This window comes from Antechinus flavipes, chromosome 5, assembly GCF_016432865.1.
Source record: "Antechinus flavipes isolate AdamAnt ecotype Samford, QLD, Australia chromosome 5, AdamAnt_v2, whole genome shotgun sequence".
NCBI lineage: Eukaryota > Metazoa > Chordata > Mammalia > Dasyuromorphia > Dasyuridae > Antechinus > Antechinus flavipes.
This window is the reverse complement of record NC_067402.1, coordinates 234,429,166-234,455,602: the sequence shown is the minus strand read 5'-3', so window position 1 is coordinate 234,455,602 and position 26,437 is coordinate 234,429,166. Positions and strand designations below refer to the sequence as shown.

General features: G+C 33.6%; 1 protein-coding gene across 4 annotated transcripts in view; it reads left to right on the top strand.

The window, feature by feature from the left end:
- TMTC1 (transmembrane O-mannosyltransferase targeting cadherins 1) overlaps positions 1-25,093 on the top strand; it is a 261,821-nt gene extending 236,728 nt beyond the window's left edge. For all 4 annotated transcript variants that reach the window (XM_051961108.1, XM_051961109.1, XM_051961111.1 and 1 more), the window contains 6 exons: positions 4,593-4,728; positions 6,273-6,417; positions 7,911-8,048; positions 9,135-9,257; positions 19,908-19,985; positions 23,321-25,093. In XM_051961108.1, the coding sequence (XP_051817068.1) occupies positions 4,593-4,728; positions 6,273-6,417; positions 7,911-8,048; positions 9,135-9,257; positions 19,908-19,985; positions 23,321-23,473 (773 nt within the window). In that variant the 3' untranslated portion in view covers positions 23,474-25,093. The remainder of the gene's footprint in view (positions 1-4,592; positions 4,729-6,272; positions 6,418-7,910; positions 8,049-9,134; positions 9,258-19,907; positions 19,986-23,320) is intronic.
- Positions 25,094-26,437: the final 1,344 nt, after the last annotated feature.

Genomic DNA, 26,437 nt, shown 5'->3' with positions numbered 1-26,437 from the left:
AGAGACTCTCTCTCTGGGGGGGAACAGGCTTTTCCTCAAATGTCTCAAAACAAATTCTACAATAGCTGAATCCCTAAAGAGAAAGAGTGAAACATTTTTTGAGCCCAAGACAATTTAGTAAGTTGGCAGGAAAGACAACTAAATTAGTAGTGGTAGGGATGGTTTTCACACTTCTCAGTTCACAAATGGTAAGGGGATCAGAAATCTGGTCAAAAGGATCTGTAATAATAGGAGTCCCTTTTCTGGCACCAGGAGCAGGACTCTGTTATATTGCCTTTATGTGTATCTGGAGCACAGTCCTGGATCTTAGTCCTGAGGCAAAGAAGATCACCAGTACATTAGATCTTGCAGCCTCAGGGAACAGAGATCCTGGTCACAGTTCCAGGATTGAAAAGACTGCTAGTGGTCACTTTCAGACCAATGCATAGTCCAAGGGAGTAGTAAACACACTTCTCCCCTAGGTCATGCCACTCTGGAAAAATTAAAAATTTAATATCCACAGAATTGACTCTGAAAATAGCTGCACAAAAACCTTGATGCTTGGAATGGTATCCCCTCTATTCCAGAAAGAAAATTCTATTTAGAGTTATAAGTCAAGCAGTAGGTCAGGAAAATGAACAAACAACAAACAAAGATCCTATCTATAGAAAGTTAATATGGTGACAGGAAAGATCAAAGCACAATTTTTTTTTATTATTATAGCTTTTTATTTACAAGATAGGTATATAGGTAATTTTTCAGCATTGACAGTTGCAAATCCTTTTATTTCAACTTTTTCCCTCCTTCCTCCCACCTCTTCCCCCAGATGGCAGGTTGACCAATACATGTTAAATATGTTAAAGTATAAGTTAAATACAATATATGTGTACATGTCCAAACAGTTAATTTGTTGTCTAAAAAGAGTCGGACATTGAAATAGTGTACAATGAGCCTGTGAAGGAAATCAAAAATGCAGGTGGACAAAAGTAGAGGGATTGGGAATTCTATGTTGTAGTTCATAGTCATCTCCCAGAGTTCTTTCGCTGGGTGTAGCTGCTTCAGTTCATTACTGCTCTATTGGAACTGATTTGGTTCATCTCATTGGTGAAGAGGGCCACATCCACCAGAATTGATCATCATATAGTATTGTTGTTGAAGTATATATTGATCTTCTGGTCCTGCTTATTTCACTCAGCATCAGTTCATGTAAGTCTCTCCAGGCCTCAAAGCACAAATTCAGAAGAAGGCAGTTAAGACATAAGAAGTCAAAACACCCACATCCAAAGCTTCAAAATAAGATATGAATTGTTCATGGAAGAACAGTTTGGTAAAGGAGGCACAAAAATCCAGTGAAGAAAATATTTCAAAAAGCAGAATTGGTCAAATGGAAAATGAGGTTCAGAAGCTACTGAAGAAAATAGTTCCTTAAAAATTGGAATTGGGGAAGTGGAAGCTTCTGATTTTATGAGACATCAAAAAAATAATAAAACAAAATCAAAAGAATGAATAATCATGCATCTCATTAAAAAAAACTAATCTGGAAAATAGATCCAGGACAGATAATTTAAGAATTATTGGACTATGATATGGACCTAAAAGCTATGATTTTTAAAAAAGAGCCTAAACACCATCTTTTAAGAAATTATTATGGAAAACTGCACTGATAGTCTAGAACCAGAGGGAAAAATAGAAATTGAAAGAATCCAGAGATTACCTGCTAGAAGAAATCCCTAAATGAGAAGTCCATGTACTATAACAGCAAAATTCCAGAGCTTGCAGGTAATGGAGAAAATATTGCAAGCAGATAAACAGAAATAATTCAAATGTCACTGAGCTAGGTAGGATAACGAAAGATATATCAGTTTCTATATTAAAGGATATAAGTAAGGGTTTGAAATATGATATTTCAGAGGGCAAAAAAATTAGGATTACAATCAAGAATTACCTACCCAGCCAACAGAGTATAATCCTTCTGGGGAAAAAATAGACATTCAATGAAATAAAACTGAATAGAAAATTTGGCTATTTATTTAATTCAGAAACAAGACACTTTTGAGAATGAACAGGGTAAAAGGAAAGAAAGTAGGAATAAGGAATAATTGATAGGAAGACTAGGAATAATAGGGAAAAACAATCATTACTGTGAAAAAAATTATAGTAAGTTTCTCTGATAAAGATCTTATTTCTCAAATATGACTCAAAGCTGAGTCAAATTTATAAAAATAAGAGCCATTTCTCAACTGATAAATGGTCAAAGGATGTGAATGGGCAGTTTTCAGACAAAATAAAGCTATTTTATACAGTCATGTGAAAAAATGCTCTAAATCACTATAGATTAGAGAACTGCAACTCCTCAGAGCTACTACTGCTACAGCCACCAGATTGGCTAATAGGAAAAAAAAAGAAAAATGACAAGTGTTTAAGGGGGTATGGGAAAATTAAAACACAAATACATGGTTTTTAATTATGTATACTGATCCAATGAATCTGGAGAGCAATTTGGAACTATGCCCAAAGGCAGACTCTTTAACCAAGCAAATCAACTACTAGGTCTGTTTCCCCTCAAAAACATTTTTTTTAAAGGAAAAAGGACCTATATGTATAAATATATTTATAACAGCTCTTTTTGTGCTGGCAGAGAATTGAAAATTGAGGAGATGTTCACTAATTGGGGAATGACTGAACAAGTTGTTATACGTGATTGTGATGGAATACTATTGTGTTATGAGAAATGATGAGCAGGATGCTGTAGAAAACCCTGGGAAGACTTACATGAACTGATACAAAGTGAAATGAGCAGAACCAGGAAAATATTGTATCCAGTAATAGCAATATTGTATGATAATCTATTATGAATAAGTTAGCTCTTCTCAGCAACATAATGATTCAAGACAGTTCTGAAAGACTTAAAATGAAAAGTGTTTTCCATTTCCAGAGAAGGAACTGGTGGAATCTGAATGCAGATCAAAGATAGTTTTTTTCTTTGCTTTCTTTTTCTCAATTTTTATTCTTTTCTTTCACAGCAGGACTTACATGGAAATGTATTTTGCATGACCACACATGTATAACCTACTTCATATTGCTTGCCTTCTCAGTGGAGGTAGGGAAAAAGAAATTGGAACTAAAATTTTTTTTAAAGTTAAAATTGTTTTTACATATAATTGAGAAAAGATAAAATATTAAATTTTTAAAATGATCTCATAATATTTGCCTTCACATAAACTGGCCTATTTTTCTTTTCTTCCTAGCCTCTTAAGTTTTCTATGCCTTTTCTTAAGCCATCTCCTTTACTAGTAATATATATATATATATATATATATATATATATATATATATATTCTGCCATCTTGTTGAAGTCTAGATTTGGGGTACCTAAATCAAATTAGGGTTTAGTTGAGGTCTAGTGGCAGTTTTGGGGTACAGGAAGTCAAGCAAAGCTCCCCTGCAACCCCCTTGGATTCAGCGAAAGGATAAAGCGATAAATGAGGTCTAGTAGCGGCAAATTCCCAATAAAGGCATTTATTGGCCTGAGAGCTAGATTGATAAAAGAGGTTTATTATTGGGTTTGGAAGTAAGGAGACAGTTGAAGGTACAGAGGGTCTAGTAGACAGAGGGTCTAGTAGACAGAGGGTCCTCACATGGCTAGCATGTTTGGAATCTCTATAAAGAGGGGGTTCCCAGTGTGGCCCTTTTATAATAAGAGATTTAGCTCGAGGGGCTTTTGCATGTAGCCCAAAGTTGGCTCAGATTCTGGTGGGGCTGGGACAGGTCCAGATCTTCTATTGGAATTCAAAAGGGACCAGGATTTGTGAGTTAAAGGGTAATTACATTAACTAGGGTGGGGGAAGGGTGTTGGGAATCAAAGATAGGAATCTTTCACACATCCATTTCTCTGTGGAATTTCCTCCTTTTAAGAGCCATTTCAAATGCTACCTTCCTCAGAAATACTTCTCTGATCATTACCACCAATTTTTTCTCCTTTTCCTCCCTGCTTTAAGTTATGTCTTTCTTAAAATTTCTCATAGCATTTTTTGGGGGGCTTTCTACATCACATTCTACTTTCTGTCATAATTATTTGGGTATTCATTACCTCTTTTTCCACAACAATAAGTAACTTCAGAAGCTAGAATTAGGACCAACAGATGAAACTGAAAGGAAGGAAAATTCAAAATTGAGAGAAACTTCCTAATAATCAGAATAGTTCAAAAGCAAAGTGGACTGCCTTATGATATATTGAAATGCTTGTCACTGGAGAGTTCAAACAGAGATTAGATAGCCACTTGTTAGGGATACTGTAAAGATTAATTCATATACCAGTTATTTCCAAGATCTCTTTCAGTTCTTATGATTTAATGATATATGATTTCTTTTTATGTATCCTGCTCAACCCTTACTTGAGGATGCTAATGACCTACTTTAAATTTAGATATTTGGCAACTTTGTTAAATAATCCCCAAACCAAACATCAGGAAGTAGAAGAAGCAAATTAATTCATAGTTTGCTGAATTAATATTAATCAATTTAATTATAACATTAGAAGAGAAATTAAAATATTCAATTATTTGACAACTTCAGGGACATCCAAATCTCATAAATCTCTTCCCTCATTTCAGGAACTCCAGAAAATGCAATGTATCACTACCAACAAGCCATCCAACTTAGCCCACATCATCATGTGGCTATGGTTAACCTTGGTAGACTCTACAGGTCTTTGGGAGAGAACAAAGAAGCTGAAGAATGGTACAAACGGTAAGCATGAAAGATGAAAAAGAAAGTTTCTTCTTCCACTTGTCCTAAAAGAAAACATTCACAGTTCTTTTGAAGCTCCTCATAAATTTAACTTTCCTTTTTCTAGCCATTTGCTTGATACTTTTCCTCTGCTAATACTAGGAAAGACAGCTGACTTCAAATATTTCAGCAACTATCACCTGGAAAAGACATTACATTTAATATGTGTCATTCCAGAGGATGGAAAGTGGGATATAGATATCATCTCAATGTGTATTTTACTAGTTGAGTAATCTAATGAAATTGGTTGTGTTAATTACTTCTTTTCTGACTTTTTAGTTTGTAGAAGGGCTACACTAAAACTTTTATACAGTTTTTCTCTTAGCCCCAGAACTGCTAGTAGTTTTCTCATTTTTTTATTTTAAAGGACACTGAGTAGAGATGAGGAGTCTTTGCAAAGTTATGCAAATCCTTTAAGCAAAGGAATGCTAAAATAAGAATAAGTATAGTATAAGTAGAAAGTATGTTAAATCTTTTCATGACAGTGGTGTTCTCCCATTAGTGAATCTGAGATTTATTAGACTCAGCTCCTGAAGGGCATTTTTTTTTTTTTTTTTTTTTTTTTTTTTTTTTTTGCTGAGGCAATTGGGGTTAAGTAACTTACCTAGAGTCACACAGCTAAGAAGTGTTAAGTGTCTGAAGTTAATTTGACCTCAGGTCCTCCTGACTTCAGGGCTGGTACTCTATCCACTGCACCATCTATCTGCCTAAGGACATTTTTTTCCCCTTTATTTTCCATACTGTTCAAAAGCCTGAGAAAGCCTACGTTTTCTCCAAAAACCTCCCAAGTCACCTATTATCTTTGTTTTTGTTGAGAATCTTAAATGCTAGCCATGATATATTAATTTCTTTTATCAGCTCAAATAGTCCTGAATGCTGAGTAGTATTATAGCCTTTCAATGAAAACACTCAAGCATATTATTATCCTCGTCTATACTTAATTTCATGATTCCCTCAGATGGTGAAATGTTCCAGTAGAAATCCCCATATTTCTGAAATCACAGTCTAGATAGCCCAAATCAGTTATATATTTTTTTAAATATGTCCAGGTATAAGAATGCAGATGGATCAACATAAATCCATTGCCTCCCCAAGAAAAAACCCTTCAAATGTGTATTTTTGAATAAATATAATGACTCAGTTATCTCTTTGTTAAAAGGAAAACATCATTATATACCTTCTTGAGGGCAGTCTCATTTTTGACTCGGTATTGCTAGCCCCTAACTAACATCTGACATATAATAGATTCTTATCAAATTATGCTCAATAAATTATCTGTATTTTCTTCAATATCATAAAATTTGAGCAAAAGTTCTTAGGAGAGATAGTCCTCTCCAAGTATGAACATTCCTAAAACATATCTCTTAAAGGAAATTGTTATAGAATGATATGGACAAAAATCATTCAAAATGAAGTTTGAAGAGCTAACAATTAGTACAGCTCACAATCCAGGGAAGGATAAAAGTTAAAGAAAAAAAAAAGATGTGCTTTTTCTTAACGTTTAGGGCCTTGGATATAACACAAACAGCTGAAATACTGTCCCCTCTGGGAGCACTATATTACAATACTGGCAGATATGAAGAGGCATTACAGATTTATCGTGAAGCTGCAGCACTCCAGCCTTCAGCTAAGGAAATCCAGCTGGCTCTGGTAAGAACAGTTGAATTCAAAGGTAAAGAGGGCTAAGAACTGACATCCATGAATTGGTAATACTGAGTTCTGAGAACAATTTGGGGAAATGGAGATATTTTAGCCAGAAGGCAAACTTCAGTCATACTTGGTAGCTTTTAAAGGGAAAATTCCTCTCTGCAAGAAAACTGAAAATAGTAGAAATTACAAGAGTTAAGCAGTAGCAGACCTTGTGTGGAAACTTTATAGCCCTGCTCAAGATTGAGCTTTTTGACCTAGACAGAATATGATAGCTTTTGGGTACACTTGGTGCTTTTCTCTATTTTACGGAGTTTATATCAGAGAAAAAGTAAATAACATGATCAAAATAGCTTGAAGTCCCCAGTTAAAATTTCTAGTAGTAAAATAGCTTTGGCTCACTGGGCAATCAAAATTTTTGTTTATTGCTAGTTAATTTCTGACCTCTTTATATTTGAGGTAAAAGTGAGGTTACAAGAAACTGTTTTGGTAAAAGAAGTGAGCACAGTATATGGCTGTATCTGTTGTGAGACAGGCATGATGAGAGGAAGTTGGGGGAAAAGTATACTATTTGGATGACGTTCCTTGAGTCTTTGAAAAGGTAAGTAAAACCAGTAGCTTCCGTCTTTGTTTTTGATAGGCCTATCGATAGGCCTGATGGCCTACCTCAAGCTCTCTGACACTTCTCTGTTCTCCTCCATTTGTATTTTTTGCCTGCGTCTCTGTGGCTTTCTTTGAGTCTTTCCATCTTGGCTTATTATGTCCTGAGTAGAACTTGGAAGATCCCCCACAGCTTCTACTGCCATTTAGAAACCTGTAGTCTCCACTCTTTCTTCTTCTTCTCTTATAGACTAGATGTATTATATCCCAAACTTCCAGGCATTACTCATCTCTGTTCTCCAGCTCAAGGATCTTCATAGCTCCAAATCACTCTCATGACTGAGAGGGAATACTTCTTCCTGTAAATTACAAATCCTAGGATGCCAGTCAATTATCAAATCCCAATAAGACAAAAATATAAACAATGTGTATTTGAACCAATCAGTGGCATTCTTTCAGTCAAGAAATCCTAGCATCTCTAGTACAATAGTTATTTTCTCTTTATATAGTAAAATGCTACTAAGTGTTGAATTCATTCACTAAAGATACTGTTATGCAGGTCAGCAGTCTTTGCTCTTCCTCCTCATTAAGGGAGCAACAAATGAAACTTATTAGCACAATAAAACTAAAATATATATTCAGAACTGGAGTCTAGGCAAAATCTTTCATTCTCAAATGGCTCCTTTATTATCATATGTTCCTTGCCAATGACCGAAGCACTAGAAATTATCAAATGGTTAATGCAGCAATATCAGCGAGTTACTAGACAAGTTCCAAAAATCCTTAAATCTAAATATTATTAATATATACAAAATGGCTAAGGCAAGTAAAATAATTTATTTGGGTGGAAATACTATTGTATATTTAAAAAACAAAGCCTTGAAATTGTTTTTTAGGCTCAGGTTTTGGCCATGATGGGGCAGACAGAAGAAGCTGAAAAAATGACCAACCACATTGTGTCGGAAGAGGCTGGATGCCTGGAATGTTATCGTCTGTTGTCAGCAATCTACAGCAAGCAAGAACATTATACCAAAGTACTGTGATGCTTGAGTGAAATTCTGCTTTTTCTTTTAAATGTTCTCTGGGTTCACTAGTTAGAGCAAATAAGTGGATAAAGAGTTTTAAACATACATAGATAGATAAGATAAAAAATGGATTATCATGGAATTATTTATATATTCAAATATATGCATATATATATCCCTGTTCATATCTTTCAACAAATTCAATAAGGTTCATCCAACACGTTGGAGATTTTTTCTTAATTTCCCCTGATATTTATAAGGATACTTAAGAAGCATTTGAGCTGTTTACTAGTCATCATTCACCTTTGAAATATGACTAGCAGGAGAAACTAGATGGCATAGTGGATAAATCATCAACTCAGAAGTCTGACATTTACTCTCTATAGGCAGCTAGGTGGTACAATGAAAAGAACACTGGCCCTGGAATTAAGAAGACTTGATTTCAAATTTGATCTCAGATACTTACTAGCTAAATGGAAATCATTTCATTTCTATCTGCTTTGTGTTCCCCATCTAAAAATTATAGATAACATTCCTCTTTAGGATAATAACACATATTTCTTAAGATTATTGTAAGAATCAAAAAAGATATAATTTAAAGTGTTTAGAACAATGACTGGCATATAGGAATTACTATACAGAAGTTAGCTATGTGGTAAAAATTTTTTTTCTCACATATTTCAAATAGTACCAGTTTATAAAACTGGTTACAGGGAAGTGAAGTTACTTTCTGAAAATCAGATCATTTGTCAGAGGCAAAGTTAAGATTTTGTGTCTGGGTCTTTTGACATTCATTGTCCTATATAGCAGAGCTTTTAAAATTTTTTTCCATTTCATAACCCCCACATTCAGTTACATGGCTCTATATGGGGTCACAACCCACAATTTAAGAAGTTTAAGAAGTTAGGCTCAATAGTATCAAACAAATATCACGTAAATAATAAGCTACATTAAATGGATTTTTGCAATTGAGAATTCTTACATTATTTTTTTTCTTTTTTTAGGCACTAGAAGCTATAGGCACGTAAATAATAAGCTACATTAAATGGATTTATGCAATTGAGAATTCTTACATTATTTTTTTTCTTTTTTTAGGCACTAGAAACTATAGATAAAGCTCTCCAACTAAAGCCAAAGGATCCTAAAGTCATTTCTGAGCTTTTCTTCACAAAAGGAAACCAACTAAGAGAACAGAATTTTCTTGATAAAGCATTTGAGGTATGTTGAACATAGCCAAATGCTCCATTTTTTGAGTTCAGTGATTATAATGAATTGAAATTCCATTAATGCATCATGGCAGAGTAGGGATGTTGTTGGCAAGGAGGCAGAGCCCAGTTCTAGCTCTGGCATGTTCACCTATGGTGGAGAGATTTTGCAATTCTTTTGATATGCTATATTTATTTTTAAAGAATTATACTAGGTGAGTTTGTGGAGGCTTTTCATTAAATTTTTGTAGGTATTTTAATCATATATAGCAACTATTAGAAAACATCCTTTCAATCATAGAGGAGTTGTGATCTGAATTGGTGAAAGAGTACCTACACTAATAGGATTTCAAATGCTTGAAATTAAAGAGAATAAAGCTTCTTAAATACATTTTTCCCATTTTTGGCCTAATAAATATAATTAGTATGATTACATAAATATGATATATAATGTATAATAAGTAAAATAAACATAACTCAATGTATTTTTTAAAGTCATAATTGAAGATTCAATAGTGCCTTAGAATCAAACGATTCTGATCATCTCTAGCTTGATCTTCAAGGCCCTCCATAACTTGGTCCCAACTTTTTTTCCAATTACTTACTTGTATGAGTGCTTACAATACAATTGGATTAATTAATTTAATCCCATTTACATGTCTTAAATATTCAGATTATGTCTTTGTGGCTCTTCTCTTTCCATTATCCCTCCCCCAAACACTTTATCCACCTTCTTTTCCGCCTTTATGAATTATATCCATCCTTAAGGCTCATTTCAAGTTCAACCTCCACCATAAATAGCTTTTTCTGTCTACCTAAGCCCAAACTGATTTCTCTCTTCAGGGAAAAATTAAGCATCCATTGCCTATTCCACTTACAATGGAAATCTGTTATAATAACCTAACATCATAATTTTAAATACAAACAAAAATACAATTTTATGTGAAGAATCTGGGATTATCAGCTCTTAGTATAGCAAGTTCCTCCAGGATGACAAATTGTAAACTATACATAATTTAGATAAGTTCTAGAATATTCCTTGAAGTATGTTGAGCTTCAGTATTATTATAATCATACATCTAGTTTTTCAAGAATAGGATCTGAATTTAGGATCTGTTTCCAAACCTAAAAATTTGTCCCCTATGTCATGCCCCCTCTTAAAAATAAATAGATTTGCATTTGTGTATAGGAGAGTGTGTGTGTGTGTGTGTGTGTGTGTGTGTGTGTGTGTGTTTTTACAAACACATACAAATACACACACAGCTAAATATACCTGAATATAAGAAGAATTAGTCAGGTAATTTTTTTATTGTAGGGAAATCATTGATCAAGGCAGAATATGATGCATATATAATTTAGATAAATTTTCAACTTTCCTCTCTTCCTCTCCCTTTCTCTTTTTTTTCTCTTTGTCTCTTTCTTTATCATAAACACATAAAGAGAGCTATACAGCTTATACCTTTAAAAATATATATGTTGCTTATTTAGCCATTGATTGAAAAATCTCATTGATCAGCATATGGCTCAGCAGACACAGTAAATGTACTATTTCAGGCTGCATCTGAACTGCTCTCAGAATTTACTGGTTTTTTTTATAGCTTTGTATTTATAAGATAATATGCATGGGTAATTTTTCAACATTGACCCTTGCAAAACCTTCTGTTCCTCTAGATGACAGGTAAACCCGCTCCTCTAGATGGCAGGTAGACCAATACATGTTAACTATGTTAAAGTACATGTTAAATACAATATGTGTACACATATCCATATAATTATTTTGCTGCACAAGAAAAATCGGACTTAGAAATAAGGTAAAAATAACCTGAGAAGGAAATCAAAAATGCAAGTGGACAAAAACAGAGGGGCTGGAAATGCTAGGTTGTGGTTCATACTTATTTCCCATAGTTCTTTCTTTGGGTGTAGCTGATTCTCTTCATTATTGAACAAATGGAACAGATCTCATTGTGAAGAGAGCCATATCCATCAGATTTGATCATCATATAGTATTGTTGTTGAAGTATATAATGATCTCCTGGTTCTGCCCATTTCACTCAGCTCTCCAGGCCTTTCTGAAAGCATCCTACTGGTCATTTCTTACAGAACAATAATATTCCATAACATTCATAAAATACAACTTATTCAGCCATTCTCCAATTGATGGGCGTCCATGCAATTTTAAGTTTTTAGAGACTACAAAAGAGCTGCCACAAACATTTTTACATGTACAAGTCCCTTTCCCTTCTTTAATATCTCTTTAAGATATAAGCCCAATAGTAACACTGCTGGGTCAAAGGGTATGCACAATTTGATAACTTTTTGAGCATAGTTCCAAATTGCTCTCCAGAATGGTTGGAAGCATTTACAATTCCACCAACAATGCATCAGTGTCCCAGTTTTCCCATATCCACTCCAACATTCAGCATTATCTTTTCCTGTCATCTTAGCCAATCTGACAGTTGTGTAGTGGTATCTCAGAGTTGTCTTAATTTGCATTTTTCTCATTAATGATAATTTGGAGCATCTTTTCATATGACTAGAAATAGTTTCCATTTCTTCATCTGAAAATTGTCTGTTCATATCCTTTGAACATTTGTCAGTTGGAGAATGGCTTGATTTTTTAGAGAGTCAATTCTTTATATATTTTGGAAATGAGGCCTTTATCAGAACCTTTGACTGTAAAAATGTTTTCCTAGTTTATTGCTTCCTTTCTAATCTTGTCTGCATTAGTTTTGTTTGTACAAAAGCTTTTAAATTTGATATAATCAAAAATTTCTATTTTGTGATCAATAATGATCTCTAGTTTGTTGGTCATAAATTCCTTCCTCTTCCACAGGTCTGAGGGGTGAACTATTCTATGTTCCTCTAATTTATTTATAATCTCATTCTTTATGCCTAGATCACGAACCCATTTTGACCTTATTTTGGTGTGCAGTGTTAAGTGTTAAGTGTCAATGAATAGTTTCTGCCAATTTTCCCAGCAGCTTTTGTCAAACAGTAAATTCTTATCCCAAAAGCTGGGGTCTTTGGGTTTGTCAAACACTAGATTATTCAAGTTATTGACTATTTTGTCCTGTGAACCTAACCTATTCCATTGATCAACTAGTTATTTCTTAGCTAATACCAAATGGTTTTGGTGACCACTGCTTTATAACGCAGTTTTAGATCTGGTACTGCTAGGCCACCTTCATTTGATTTTTTTTTTTCATTAGTTCCCTTTAAAGTCTTGACCTTTTGTTCTTCCAGATGAATTTTGTTATTTTTTCTAGGTAATTAAAATAGTTTTTGGGGAGTCTGATTGGTATAGCACTAAATAAATATATTAGTATAGGGAGTATTCTCATCTTTATTATATTCGCTCAACCAATCCAAGAGCACTTAATATTTTTCTACTTGGTTAGATCTGACTTTATTTTTGTGGAAAGTGTTTTATAGTTTTGCTCATATAGTCCCTTGGCATATAGATTCCAAATATTTTATACTATCAGCAGTTACTTTAAATGGCATTTTTCTTTTTATCTCTAACTGTTGGATTTTGTTAGTGACATATAAGAATGCTGATGATTTATGTGGGTTTATTTTGTATCCTGCAATTTTGCTAAAGTTATGGATTTTTTCTAATAGCTTTTTAGTAAAATCTCTGGGGTTCTCATATCATCTGCAAAGAATGATAATTTGGTTTCCCCATTACCTGCTCTACTTCCTTTATTCTCTCAACTCTTATTGCTGAAGCTAGCCTTTCTAATACAATAGTGAATAGTAATGGTGATAGTGGGCAACCTTATTTCACTCCTGATCTTATTGGGAATGGTTCTAGTTTATCCCCATTACATATGATGTTTACTGACAGTTTTAAATAGACACTAATGATTATTTTAAGGAAAAGTCCATTTATTCCTATACTCTAAAGTGTTTTTTAATAGGAATGGATGTTGGATTTTATCAAATACTTTTTCTGCATGTATTGAGATGATCATATGGTTTTGTTAATTTGGTTATTGATATAGTCAATTATGGTGATAGTTTTCCTAATATTGAACCAGCCCTGCATCCCTGGTATAAATCCTGCTTGGTTGTGGTGTATTATCCTGGGGATGATTTTCTGTAATCTTTTTGCTAATATCTTTTTTAAGATTTTAGCATCAATATTCATTATGGAGATTGGCCTATAATTTTATTTCTCTGTTTTCAACCTACCTGGTTTAGGTATCAGTACCATGTCTGTGTCATAAAAGGAATTTGGTAGCAGTCCTTCATTCCCTATTCAAATAGTTTATATAACATTAGAGCTAATTGTTCTTTAAAGTTTGGTAGAATTCACATGTAAATCCATCTGGTCCTGGGGATTTTTTCTTAGGGAGTTGATTAATAGCTTGTTCTATTTCTTTTTTTGAAATGGGACTATTTAACCAATTTACTTCTTCCTCTGTTAATCTGGGCAGCCTATATTTTTAAAGGTAGTCATCCATTTACTTAGGTTATCAAATTTATTGGCATAAAGTTGATCAAAGTAACTCCTAATTATTGCTTTAATTTCCTCTTCATTGGTGGAAAGTTCTCCCTTTTCATTTTTAAGACTAACAATTTGCACTGATACATTGTTGGTGGAATTGTGAACACATCCAGCCATTCTGGAGAGCAATTTGGAACTATGCTCAAAAAGTTATCAAATTGTGCATACCCTTTGATCCAGCAGTGTTTCTACTGGGCTTATACCCCAAAGAGATACTAAAGAAAGGAAAGGGACCTGTATGTGCCAAAATGTTTGTGGCAGCCCTGTTTGTAGTGGCTAGAAGCTGGAAAATGAAAGGATGTCCATCAATTGGAGAATGGTTGAGTAAATTGTGGTATATGAATGTTATGGAATATTATTGTTCTGTAAGGAACGACCAGCAGGATGAATACAAAGAGGACTGGCGAGACTTACATGAACTGATGCTGAGTGAAATGAGCAGAACCAGGAGATCATTATATACCTCAACAATGATACTGTTTGAGGATGTATTCTGATGGAAGTGGACCTCTTCGATAAAGAGAGCCTTAATTGATCAAAGATGGACAGAAGCAGCTACACCTAGAGAAAGAACACTGGGAAATGAATATAAACTGCTTGCATTTTTGTTTTTCTTCCCGGGTTATTTATACCTTCTGAATTCAATTCTCCCTGTGCAACAAGAAAACTGTTCAGTTCTGCACACATATATTGTATCTAGGATATACTGCAACCCATTCAACATGTAAAGGACTCTTGCCATCTGGGGGAAGGGGTGGAGGGAGGGGAAAAATTGGAACAGAAGTGAATGCAAGGGATAATGCTGTAAAAAATTACCCTGGCATGCGTTCTATCAATAAAAAGTTATTAAAAAAAAAAAGACTAACAATTTGATTTTCCTTTTTTTCTAATCAAATTTACCAAAGGTTTATCAATTTTATTGGTTTTTTCATAAAACCAACTCTTAATTTTATTTATTAATTCAATAGTTTTTTTTTTTACTTTGTTTTATTATCCTTTTAATTTTAGAATTTCAAGTTTAGTGTTTGATCGGGGGTTTTTAATTTGCCCAATTCATTGATCTTCTCTTTCTCTGTTTTATTCAAGTAAGCCTCTAGAGATATAAATTTTCCCCTTATTAACGCTTTGGCTGCATCCCACAAATTTTGGTGTGTTATCTCATTGTTGTCATTCTCTTGGGTGAAATTATTGTGTCTATGATTTGCTATTTCACCTTTTCATTCTTTAGGATGAGATTATTTAGTTTCCAATTACTTTTTGGTCTATTTACCCCTAGCTTTTTGTTGAATGTAGTTTTTATTGCATCGTGATCTGAAAAGAATGCATTTACTATTTCTGCCTTTCAAATACATTTAATTTTGAGATCTTTATGTCCTAATATATAGTAATTTTTGTATAGGTTCCATGAACTGCTGAGAAGAAAATATACTCCTTTCTGTCTCCATTCAGTTTTCTCCAAAGTTCTATCATACCTAACTTTTCTAATATTCTATTTACTTCTTTAACTTCTTTCTTATTTGTTTTGTGGTTTGATTTATGTAATTCTGAGAGTGCAAGATTGAGATCTCCCACTAATATAGTTTTGCTATCTGTTTCTTCTTGCAACTCTTTTAACTGCTCCTTTAGGAATTTAGATGCTATACCATTTGGTGCATATATGTCTAGTATTGATATCGCTTCATTGTCTGCACTACCCTTTAGCAAGATATAGTTTCCTTCCCTCTTTTAATTAGATCAATTTTTGCTTTTGTGTGATGTGAGATTAGGATGGCTATCCCTGCTTTTTTTACTTCACCTGAAGCATAATAAATTCTGCTCCAGCCTTTTACTTTTACTCTGTATGTATCACCCTACTTTAAATGTGTTTCCTGTAAACAATGTATTGTAAGATTCTGGTTTTTAATCCATCCAGTCTGCTATCCTCCTCTGCTTTATGGGAGAGTTCATCCCATTTACATTTATGGTTAAAACTACTAATTCTGTATTTTCTGCCATCTTATTATCCCCAGATTATACTTTTCCTTTCCTCCCCTTACCCACCTTCCCAGTATTTAACTTATGGACACCACTTGCCTCATGCAGCTCTCCCTCTTTAGAATCCCTACCACCCCCTTTGAGTCTCTCCCCCTTTCTTATACCTTTCCTTTATTTTTTCTGTTTTCCCTTCTATTTAGCCTACTCTTTTTCCTTTTTCCTCTCCCACTTTTTAGTGAGGTGAAAGAAGTTTCTGTGTAAACCAAATATGTCTAATATTTTCTCTTTGAGCCAAATTTGGTGAGAGTAAGATTCACACAATTTCCCTTCCTTAATTCCCTCAGATATGATAGGTTTCCTTTGCCTCTTCATGGGATGCATGAATCCTCTTTTCCCTTTTTCTGATAATATTCCCTTTTTTTTTGTATTATATAATCAATATATAACTGTGTAATTATATAATCAAATTATATCATGCGCTCTTTATGTATGCCCATAACAGAAATACAGTTCTCAAGAGTTCTTTTTATCTTTTATGCTTCTCTTGAGTCCTATATTGGAGTCAAATTTTTTGTTTAGCTCTTAGAAAAAAAAGTTTTTTTCAGTAGGAATAAATGGACTTCACCTGTTTCTTTGAATGTCTGTCTTCTTCCCTGGAAGAAAATGCTCAGCTTAGCTGGGTAGTTTATTTTTGGCTACATTCCAAGTTCTTTTACCTTATGAAATATCATATTCCAGGCCCTTTGATCTTTTAATGTGGAAGCTGCTAGGTCCTGAGTTATCTTTATTGTGGTTCCTTGGTATTTGAATTGAAAAAATTCTGGCTGCTTTTTCCTTAGTCTGATAGTTCTGAAATTTAGCCACAATATTCCTTGGAGTTTTGGGGGGAGGGTTTCTTTCAGAAGGTGTTTGATGAATTCTTTCAATGCCTATTTTACCTTCTGATTCTTCTACAACTGGGCAGTTCTCTTTGATGATTTCCTGTACAATCTAGTTCTAGGTCTAGGTTCTTTTTTTCATCATAATTTTCAGGAAGTCCAATAATCCTCAGATTATCTCTCCTAGATCTGTTTTCCAGGTCTGTTATTTTTCCAAGTAGATATTTAACATTTTTTCTATTTTTTTTTCATTTGTTTGGTTTTGCTTGTCTGATTCTTGATGTTTCAAGAAGTTCATTTCTATTTCTTCAGTTCTAATTTTTAATGAATCATACTCTTCAGTAACTTTTTTTACTTCTTTTTGTACATGTCCAATTGAGTTCTTAAATGAGTTGTTTTGCTCTATGAAATTTTTTTCCACTACACTAATTTTTTTTAATGAGTTATTTTCTTTTTCCAATTCACAAATCCTGCTTTCCTTGGAGTTCTTTTATCTTTTCCAATTTACAAATCCTACTTTTCTAAGAGTTCTTTATGTTTTCTAATTCACAAATTCTGTTTCCCTGGGAGTTCTTTATCTTTTCCATTTCACATTTCAGGAAGTTATTTTCTTTTTCTACTTTATCAAATCTTTCTTTTACTGAGTTATATGCCTTTTCCATGCTCTCTTGCAGAGATTCTCTTTCCCTCCATTTTTCTTCCAACTTTCTAAGATCTTTTCTAATTTCTTCTTGGAGAGCCTTGTGTGATGGGGATCAGGTTATATCCCACTTTGGGATTTTGTCTGGAAAGTGTCTGCTATTAGTCTCTTCAAAGTTGGAAATCTGCTTTCTTTCTGTATAGAAGCTATCTGTATTTAGAGCTGGCTTGGCTTTTTTACTCATTTTTTAAAAAGTCTTTAGGGTCTGTCTTCAGGGCAAGGAGGTTCTCAGCTTCCTCTACAGAACAGGGACAGAGATAGTAGCTGTGCTGGGAACAGGCTAGGAAGAGTGGCCATACTGCTGTGGAAGTGTGACTGTCCTGGGCAGAGTCCTGTTGTGCAGAAGTGTGACTGCCCTGGGCAGAACCCCACTGTGCAGGAAGTGTGATTGTCCTGGGCAGAACCTCACTGTGCAGGAAGTGTGATTTTCCTGGGCAGAACCCCATTATGCAGGAAGTGTGATTGTCCTGGGCAGAACCCCACTGTGCAGGAAGTGTGATTGTCCTGGGCAGAACCCCACTGTGCAGGAAGTGTGATTGTCCTGGGCAGAACCCCACTGTGCTGGAAGTACAACTGCTCTGCGCAGAGCCCCACGTGGACTGTGGCTGTGCAGCTGCATTGTGATTGTGCTGAGTCACCCCCAGTGCTGAGTGGGTGTGGCCAGGTCCTGTTAAACTCTGGCATATCAGGCTATATGCTACCTTTGGCATTTGTGTAACTTCTCTGCTGATCTACTGCTTTGCAACCAAAGCAGAGCGGCTAACCTGTTGTAGAGTTCTCCCTGCAAATTCTCTGCCCATGAAGATTGCATCCTGCCCCACGTCTGCTCAGCATGGCTAGCCTCAGTGTTCTGCCTCCCTGCCTGCACTGGCCTCCTCCCGCCCTAATCAGGACAAACCTTTTCTGGCAATCTTCCAAGTTATCTTCAGCTGGCAATTTCTTGTACTCCCAATATTCATGGATTCTACCAGTCAACCACTACTTCTAAGGCTGAATTAGGTAATTAGTAAGTGAGGGTAGAAAGGAGCTCAGAATGAAGTGTTTGTCCTCTCAGCCATTTTTGTTCCAACCCCTCAGAATTTACTCTTTATAAGTTAGTGTGTTCTTTCCTACATGCCTGTCTGCCTTGCCTCCTCTCTTCTTTTCTCTCTCTCTCTCTTTCTCTCTCAAATACATCCCTGATTTGAATTTGTTTTCTTAACATTTCATTCAACAAGGATTTATCAAACACATATAGCATATATAGAATACTGCCCTGAGTATTGAAGGTGACAAATAATGATGACAACAACAACATTAACTAACATTTATATAATGCTTTAAAGTTTGGAAATTGCTTTTTGCAAATATAATCTCACTTGATTATATTCAATTTGTTATGGAATATATATATATATATATATGTGTATATATATATATATATATATATATATATATATATATATATATATGAATGAAAGTCAAAGTCACTTATCTTGTGAAGAATGAAATGTATTAGTTACAATATTGTTTTGTTTGTATTGCCTTGTTATTAATTTTAGTAACTATCAATAGGCGAAGACATAAGCTAAACTATCTTAGGTAAAGTCAAAATAAATGAAGTTTAACCCTCCTAAATCTAAAGCATTTCATTAAACTTCAAAATAATCAGTTGTATAAGAACAAAGTAAATTAAGTCAGACTTGACAATAAGACATTTGAAAAAGATTGGAAGGGCTGAGTTCATGATAAATATGACAAAACAGTGTTACATATTTGCTTTTTAAAAAAGCTAATGTAATATTGGGACATGTAGAACAAGGAAAATTATAGTCTCATTAGAAATCTGCTATGATCAGACTAACTATATCTACTTGGCAAACTAAAGTGCATCCAGAGGATGATCAGAATGGTAAGAAATCAATAAAGATATTTAATAGCTGCCTTCTTATATTTGAAGAATTACTATTTGGAAGAAGGGATTAGACATTCTAAATAATAGGCAGGTAGGTAGATAACAACTATTTATTAAGCTAAAACTCTGTGCTAGTGAATCAAAATTCCAGCAAGATAAATTTGAATGATTTCCTTTATTACTAGACATATTTAAGCAAAGGTTAGATAAGTATCTATTAGGGATGTTGTAAGCATTTGAGTAAGACTGAAGCACACAATCTTCTCCGTCCCTTTCACTTCTGATTCTTTAATGCTCCTTCTGCTAGTACTAATTAGTACTAGTAGTGCCACACTACTACTATTACAAGCTACAATGAAAACAAATGAAAAGCAGAGTATTTCTATACATTAAGACAAATGGAAATTAATATCCCATAATGAAAATCACTTATATTTTCTAAAGTGTCCAGTTTCTGTGAGTCTAAAAGATGACTCTACTGGGAAGTTACACTTTTTAGTTACTCACACTTTATACTTAGCAAGACTTTAAGTGATCCAGTGAGTGTAAGAAAATCATAAAGATATAATAGGCCATTTATGGAAATATTGGCTCTTAATTTGTGGTAATTATATTAATAATTTACATTTTCTATAAATAAAGGAGTTTATAATGTGCTTTTATTGCGTGTTTACTTTCTGACCTGAAGCTGTTTCTTATTTATTTAGAGCTATCAAGTAGCTGTGCAACTGAACCCAGAACAAGCACAGGCCTGGATGAACATGGGTGGAATTGAACATATCAAGGTGGCAAAAAGTATTTCCTTTTACATAGATCAGTTCTCTATTTGCCTTTTCTGTATTTTATTTCATGTATTTAAAAAACATTGTTCTTGATTTAACTATTCTTAAAATCTATTATTATTGATAAGCTTCATAATATTGTAAAAGGGATCCATGACACATATACACAAATATTAAAAACCCCTGATCTACATGATGAATATAGTCTGAAAATATAAATGTTGGAAGATATAATTGACTTTGCTATTTACAGGTTATATATGTGCATGTATCTCAACTTATGTTCTATTTGTATATTGCTGTGTGGTCCTTAGTTGATAAATTTGAATTATATAATCTCTAAGATTCCTTCTATAACATTCTATCATAAATCTATCTCATTGGCCAAACTATTTTGGACTTTTATTGGGCTTTTAACAGTTTGTTAGTTTTCTAACATTTTTAGTTACATTCTTATCAATCCACTCTTATTTTCTTTTTGTTAACAACAACAAAAAAAGAATATAATTTTTTTCTTAAAAATCGCTTTGGCTCTATTCCTTAAATTTTGTAATGATGTATTATTATCATTATTTTCAATAAAATTTTCATTGTTTTCAATAAAAATTATATCTATGATTTGCTCTTTTACCCAGAAATTCTTTAGGATTTAATTATGTAGTCTCTAGATTATTTTTAACAGTTTTCCAGTAGCCCTCTAATATATTTTATTGTTTCCAGTTTTTTTAAAGGTGCCATACCAAGTTTAGAATATGTATACTCCTTTCTAGTTTCATTTAGTAATTACCAGACATCTTTTGTGTCTAATTTTTCTAAAATTCTGTTCAGATCCTTTGGTTAATCTTTTTTTGCTTTTAATTTATTTTATCAAGGGCTGGTAGGGATAAACTGAGGTTCCTCAATTTAAATTGTTTGTTTTATTGACTCTTTTTTCTTGTAATTCACTTAGTGACTTTAAGTATTTAGAAGCTATTGGGAGCATATTCTAAGTATTACAATTAATTCATTATTTATGTTACCAACATATAACATATAGTTTTCTTTTTTAAAAAAAATTAAATTGAATTTATTTTATCTGTTTCCTTATCCCAAATCATAATTGCTATCTCATTTTTCTTCTTTAAAATAGGTCTTTTAAGACCTATTTTGCCTTTATAGCTTCTCTTGAATACACTCCCTTTCTCTTACCTAACACTGCCACTACCCTGATACAAGACCTTATCACTTCACACCTGAATATTGCAATAGCTTACTGATGGATCTGTCTACCCTACTCTAATACATCCTCCATTTAGTCACTAAAATTATTTTCCTAAAATAAAGATCTGATAATGTCACCCTCACCTCCTCCCCTACTCAGTAAACTTCAGTGATTTCATATTACCTTCAGAAGCAAATAGCTTCTTTTTAGCATTCAAAGCCTTAAGAAGCTAGTCCCCTCTTTCTTTTCTAGTCTTCTTGTATCTTCCTTCTCCACAAGTGGATATGGGTCTTTCTGATTCTTAGTCCAATGTTCTACCTACCTGTACCCCCTAGTTGCACACTCCTTTAAAACTACATAGGCAAAATAACTGATCACCCTTCCATATGACAGCTTTATAAACACCTGAAGACAATAGTCATTTCTCTTCCTTTCCCCAATCTTCTCTTCTCCATATTAAATATCCTTAGTTTATTCCTTCAGCCATATCTCCAGTTTTTTAAAAATATAATTTCCTAAATGTGACATCCCAAACAGGATATAGTTTTCCACATTTCTGGGAAATAATCAGGGTGTTCAGGGCAGAGTGCAATGGAACCTTTTCTTCCAGTAATCCAGACACTGTGAATGTTGTCTAAAATCAATTATTCTGTTTAGCAGCTATATTACAGTAAACTTAAAATCAACCCAAATACCCTGAGCATTTCCCATAAAAGCTGCTGTTAAACTGACATCTCGTCTTCAGGAACTTATGATTTTGTTGTTGATGTTATTGTTGCCTAAACGTGGGGCTTTTTCTACATCCTTGTTAAAATTCATCTTTTTAAAAAAAATTACATCCCAGCATTCTATTTTGCTTTTTAAAGAAATACATTATTCTTTATTATGTCCCAGCACTTACCCCTAAAATATCCATATCCCATATGTTAGTAGGCTACTATAAAGTCCAGATAGAGATAACAAAATAACTGTGCATTTTATAGTGGAAAAGAAGAGACCAAAAATTGATACGTTATAGAATCTATAAAATTTAAATACTTCGGTGGCCCAGGGGATAGAGTACTTTGTCTGAATTCAAGAAAATCTGAATTTAAATATGCCTTTATTAACCTAGAGCAAATCACTTAACATTTGTCTGCTTTTAATAATGGCACCTATCTCCCAGGGTTACAAGGCCAAATGAAAGAATATTTGTAAAAAGCACTTAACATATTGTTTGGCACATAGTAGGCATTATATAAATGATTATATTTCTCATTTAGAGACTGACTGAATGTTAAAGGTGAAGGAGGAACCATCTGCAAATCCAAGGTCTTGAATCTTGGTAAATGGAACAATGTCATAATTCCATTAACAGAAACAAGAAAGTCTAGAGTTAAGAGTTAGGAGCAGAGGGCAAGTATTGATGAATGAACTGAGACCTCTTAAACAAAGGGGCATACAAAAGAGTAGTAGGGGAAAATCTAACTATTAAAATTGAGAATGGAGAAGAGACAAAGAAGGCAGTTCAGACCACAAGCCAAGAATAAAAACCATGAAGACAATAGGGTTGACAGTGAGGTAGTGGATAGATCATACGAAGACAGTTAAGTTTGTATATATGTATATATACACACACACACACACACACACACACACACACACATGCATATATGTTTATTTTTACTTTAAGTTTTAAAATAGAGGTATAGCAGTAGTATAGTTTGGGAATCAGACAGATGAGTTCAAATACTATCTGATGCACTACTTCTGTGACTATGAATACAGCACAGCTGTTGCCTTTGTTTTGGTTTTATGCTATAAGAAGAAAACATTTTGAAATAAAGACAATAACAGTAGCAGAAATTGTGCTGATTAAAAAACCTTTCAAATTTGCAAATAATTTACTCTAAATCATCACTTCTTGCTTAATAGAAGAATAAAAACATAAGTGGGACAATGGAAAAACAGATTTTTAATTCTTCACATTCTCCATTACATTTTCTACATGGAAAGTGTCCATCAACAAAGATAAAATTGCCAGTAATATGTAATATTTTCTTTTTTAAACATTAATATTGAGTATAGATAATGTTGATTTCTAACATTGGCTTTCTCAAATGGAACAGAATGTAACCCTTCTTTTTTCCCCCCACAGGGAGACTATGTTTCTGCAAGAGGCTATTATGAAAAAGCCTTACAACTGGTTCCAAATAGCAAGTTGCTGAAGGAAAATCTGGCCAAATTGGATCGATTAGAAAAACGATTACAGGAAGTTTCAAGAAAAAGATCAAATCCAGTAGCACTTTGACTACTTGGAATAATTTGAGCTCCCTGAGAGGGGAAATTATGGGAGGCTTCATTTTTACACCAGTGGAGACCAAATTTGTGTCAAGCTCAGCATACAGAAAAATGCTATGGGTACATCCATTGCTAATACAATGAATGCAATGACATTTATATTTTCATAGGTCAAAAAGATTGATAAAGGGTAAAGAAAAATAATAAGGAAATAGCCTCATTATAATCAACTTTTATGTTTGGGTTAGCTCTAGAGCTCTTTCCAAATATTGTTCTATCAATTTTGAAAGCCCAAATCTTTTCTTAAATTACCATGAGATAATTTACTTAATCCTGAGGACCAGTGTGAGATTATCTGCGACCTTGGAAAGAGAGTGGTAATAAATATTTGGAACCTTAGAGCATAGAGGATAATATGAGAGAGAGAAAGAGAAAGAGAATGACCTCCTCTTATATATAATTTTTTTTCATCCTCATATAATTTATAAGGAAAGTCACTAGAATTATGTTTGAAAAGTTTTACTTGTCTATTTTAATATCATTAAACATATGATAACTTTTATAATACTTCCCCTCTAATAATTTAACAGAGCTGTTAAAATTACAAATGTTATTCTCATTGAGAGATTATTATGTCCAGTTATTCCCAGGTCTACCTGATTACATTCTGTCCATTTTCTTGCCACTCCACTGTGAGTACCTTCTTTCCTTTCTACCTCTTAAGTCTGGACACAGTAATGAAATCAACACTACCATTTTTTGAAAGAGATGTCAAATCAATTGCCCCATGTTTCCATTCACCATACTTATGATTTTCCAAATGAAAAAACCTCATATGTGGCCCCTACTTCCATATATATCATGTATATGTGTATATATAAATATATGATATATATTTAAGATATGATAGAAATGATATATCTATTTCACATATAGCCACATTATAAAGATATATTATATGATATAGGTATGTTATCTGTCATGTGTATCAATATAAATTATCTTCCTCTATTTGAATGTAATCATGGTCCTTAAGGATAGAGATCATCTTGCTTTCTGTATTTTTATCTCCAGAACTTAATACAAGTGGCTTGCACATATTAAATACTTAATAAAAGCTTTTATATTCATTCTCCCAAATATTGATATTTTGATGGAAAAAGCAGTGTAATTTCTCAAGACAAAGTTAATAATATAAATGAATAGTAGTTTATTAGCTTAACATTGGATATTCTAAGTCTCATTATTTTTGAGGGGAAAAGTAAAGTATTGAGAAAAAAATTTTTATAGTCAAGTACAAAAGTATTTTTAAGAAATCTTTAGAGAACTCAATTCATTTAGTTAATGTTAATGTTAGTGAGGCCCTATGCCTAGGACATGAAGTGAATTGGATCCAAGGGCCTTGGTTTATTTATTTTAGAAATGTACTTTTGGTTGTTGAACTTTCTTGAAAAATACAGAGTATGTTTTGTTTCAGAGACTATGAGAGACAGTCTAAATTGCTAATTCAATTCAATACACATCTTTTTCTAAGTGAAAGTGGAAGTAAAATGAAACTCACAATTTGGATTTTTACTTTTGAGTGTAATTTATTTTTAATTTATAATAAAATGTTTAATACATATATGTACATAGCAGGTTTTTTGTAGTGGTTTAATACCATCTTTTCAAATTGGTAATGAAAACCATAGAAGACAAACTGAATAGGAGCAAAGTTCTAATAGTACACACAAATTAGAGATGATTTAGAGCAGATATGTCAAACACATGGCCCATAATACTCCCAAATGTGGCCAAACCAAATTATAATGTTAATATGTGGTTCCTAAATCAATATGTGGCCTCAAGGGTTCCTTGTATACACTTTAGTGGCCCCCATTTCTATTTGAGTGTGACACCACTGATTTAGAATCATTCTTGGGCAATCTAAGGCAATTGGGTGGGCAAGGGTCATAAATAATAGATATTGCTATAAAAGATTGAGAATGGAAAATATCATTCCACTAAATCTAGGAACTTGATTTAGATAATTATTTTTCTTAAACAGTTATTACCAAATGCCATGCTGTATGTGTGGCTGTGTGTGTGTGTGTGTGTGTGTGTGTGTGTGTGTGTCGCGCACACATATGTGTGTGCAAGCAAGGTGTTATGCAAATAAGACAGACTCAAATACATTCATATCTAAATAGGGAGGAACATGGCATCCATGCTGTAGGTCAGTAAATCAGTCCAAAAAATGAATCAGGAAGAACCTTTTAGTCTCAGAAAGAGCTTAGGAAGGTAATGGAAAGGGTAAAATGTTTTCTCTCTTACCTAGATGTGAAGTTCTGGGCTAGCTTCCTGGAGGCTTCAGAATTAGCTGGAGTCAGGATAAGCAAAAGTTCTTGCTCTTTAAGGGGAGAAGTAAAGGGGATGGACAAAACTGCCACAAGCTCTCCACCAACCTCCCTTCTCATCATCCTTCTCCAAAGCGACTCTGGCTTGTCTCACTGCACCCCAATCCCCCCTACAATTCTCCTAACCCCAAGCATTGAGTGAACATTAACTGTGAAAAGAGAAATTCTAAATATGCTAATAGAGTTATTGTCCAATAGGTAATTAGCCTTAAGTGCTCCTATTCAGAGTTTCAGCCCTTTACACCTAGATGTATGACATAGTTCAATAACTAATCTTAAGAAATTAACATTATAAAAACAAATTCCAAAATTTAAGGAATGAAAATGTTTTACCAAATTTTCAAAATGTAAAATTATCTTGGAGAGGAGACTCATACCAATAATAACATTATCAGCAATATATCAGGTTAATGTTTTAATGGAGTAAATCCTATATCTAGTTAAAAGTTTAAGAACATTTAAATTTTACTCCTCTTTTTCATGAATTCTCAAAAAAATAAGTTTTTAACAGTTTCAATATCACCACTCCAAATTATATATATGGTGTGGAGCTTAAGCTTATATGTAAAAGGCATTTT